At 47.6% G+C, this 2,184-nt stretch overlaps 1 protein-coding gene across 1 annotated transcript in view; it reads left to right on the plus strand.

The window, feature by feature from the left end:
• Window positions 1-2,103, plus strand: part of LOC112959173 (alcohol dehydrogenase 1-like) — a 3,756-nt gene extending 1,653 nt beyond the window's left edge. The window contains exons 2-4 of the mRNA XM_026053144.1: window positions 208-343; window positions 1,204-1,342; window positions 1,541-2,103. Coding sequence (XP_025908929.1) covers window positions 208-343; window positions 1,204-1,342; window positions 1,541-1,565 — 300 coding nt within the window. The 3' untranslated portion in view covers window positions 1,566-2,103. The remainder of the gene's footprint in view (window positions 1-207; window positions 344-1,203; window positions 1,343-1,540) is intronic.
• The last annotated feature ends 81 nt before the right edge of the window (window positions 2,104-2,184 follow it).

A 2,184-nucleotide genomic window follows, 5' to 3' on the forward strand; every position in this document is an offset into this window, starting at 1 on the left:
CAATTCTGGGCATGTCTTTGCACACTAAGGCAGACTGTCTGGCTTTGGGAGAAAATGTGGCGGCTTGAAGCAGAAAAGGAGCTTTGCTTGCCAAATACAGGCGGGTGTATTGGCTTTTAAATCGTCAGCAGAGTCTCCTACGTAGAAGGCCGCTGTTTCTGACAAACCACCCGGTGCATGTTCTAATGCAGCTGCCTGTGCCGGCAGGTTGCTGCGCTGGCCTCCTGCAGCGTGGGCACAGGCGTCTGCGTGATCATTGGGGAAGTGCCYGCTGGATCGCTGCTGTCCTTTGACCCGGCGCTTCTGCTCTCGGGGCGTACGTGGACGGGGACTTTGCTCGGAGGTATGAGACGAGAGCAAAGACAACTATTTCAATCTTGGCAGACTTTCCTTTCACCACACTCCCCAAATGTCTGTGAACAGTTATCCTCCAATGCATACAGAAATCCTCCCTTTGGCAATTCGTTTGTGCACGTGAGCAGCGTATTCAGCTGCATACCAAAACAAACACTTTCTGATAGTTGCTATTGATTAACCTCAACGGGCATGTTTCAAGCTCGGCCATGCCCCAGCAGGTCTGTTTGACAGACTTTTTTTTTTTTTTTTTTTTTTTAAGGAAAAAAAAATCTATGAGACTACAACTAAAAATGAGCACTGCATTTCCAGAATATGTAAGCAGAAATATGCTAACAGTGCCTGTGATAGTTATGTACACRCCACTGGCTGCCCTAGCTGTAGCCTGAAGGAGAAAATTGTCTTCTTGCCCAGTAAGGGCAATTTCTTTCCAGACAAWGMCTCTGTTAACGATTGCTGAGTTCTGATCYTTAYGGCARTCCARCAACACACCTCCCAAAAGGCAGCCTGGGCATCAACTCTGCTGGATACCGTAAATCCCAGAACCAGTAGGAAGATGACAACTGTTCCATGAAAGCAATTTCCTTTTGCCCCACTAACACCTTGCCACTGTCCAACCTGGAAAAAAAATGGGCCTCTAACCTCCCTGTGAGGTTCATCCCACCTCTCCTGCCCCTGCCTACCTGTGAACCTCACCCTAATAATTATAACCTGGTAGAGATGCCAGCCACTGACTGGCATCTTTATTCCTGTCATTAGACTTCAGCATGAGCTAACAAGGATTCCTGTTACTTTACCAGGATATTTCTTTGAGTATTTATTCACTGTGTGCRTTTTTCCCATTTCTAGGTTGGAAGGCGAGAGATTCTATTCCCAAATTAGTTACCAGCTATTTAGAAAGAAAAATCAACCTGGACCCACTGGTCACACACGTACTGCCAGTAGCTGAAGTGAACAAGGGATTGGAATTGTTACGTGCGGGAAAAAGGTGAGATTTTGTCCGCCTGGTCACTGAGGGTTTAAGAATTCAAACAGTCCACATAGTCTGGCTGTTCAAATAGGGCAGCAGCATGAATAATTTCTTAGTTTTCTTATCTTTTTTCTTACCTTCCTTGCCCTCCCTGGCAAGTCATGAGAACTTTCCATGCCAGCACTTGGAACCCTGTGCCGCCTTCCTGTTTTTCAGTATTCGCAGCGTCCTGCTGTTTTGAGGGAGCAAGCTGAGGGCGGCAGCGTGGAGTCCTGGTGCCAGCCCGTCCCGCCTGGCTCCTCATGTCTGGCGTGCAGAGCACAAGAACTCGCTGCCGTGGGTACSCCTGCCAGCATTCCTGATGGAAATGTGAAACAACTTCTCTTTCGGAAAAACACTTTTAATATTATTCTTCACTCATCCAACTGGGTGCAGTTACTTGATAGAGGCCCCATGGGGCAGATGGAGCTCTTCCTCACACCCCAAGACCTTCCCTTGCTCCTTCCGCTGCTAGTTCTTCAGACCCTCTTTGGCCTTACACACTTCTGCATGAGCATCTTTACCCTTGCAACAACCCTAGCTGTGTTACCACTGCAACCTACACCAAAATTACCTGTGTAAGRAAGTGTGGTGCCCTGCTGCTGCTGCTGCCATTCTTTGCTCTCTCAACTAAGCCATGTGTTTGCTCCCCCTGTTGCTCTACTCTTTTTATCATGTACCTGCCTGCCTTGAATCTTGAGCAGCTTCCAGCTTCACCACAAGTCTTCAATATTGTGATCTGTTATCATCCACTGCAAGGTGAGTTGTTAGAGGAGCTGATCTGTAATGAGTTGCCATTTCCCTTGGGCCACAATTTTTTT

The sequence above is a fragment of the Nothoprocta perdicaria genome, unplaced genomic scaffold (assembly GCF_003342845.1).
Source record: "Nothoprocta perdicaria isolate Ctin4 unplaced genomic scaffold, notPer1 scaffold_1139, whole genome shotgun sequence".
Classification (NCBI taxonomy): Eukaryota; Metazoa; Chordata; class Aves; order Tinamiformes; family Tinamidae; genus Nothoprocta; species Nothoprocta perdicaria.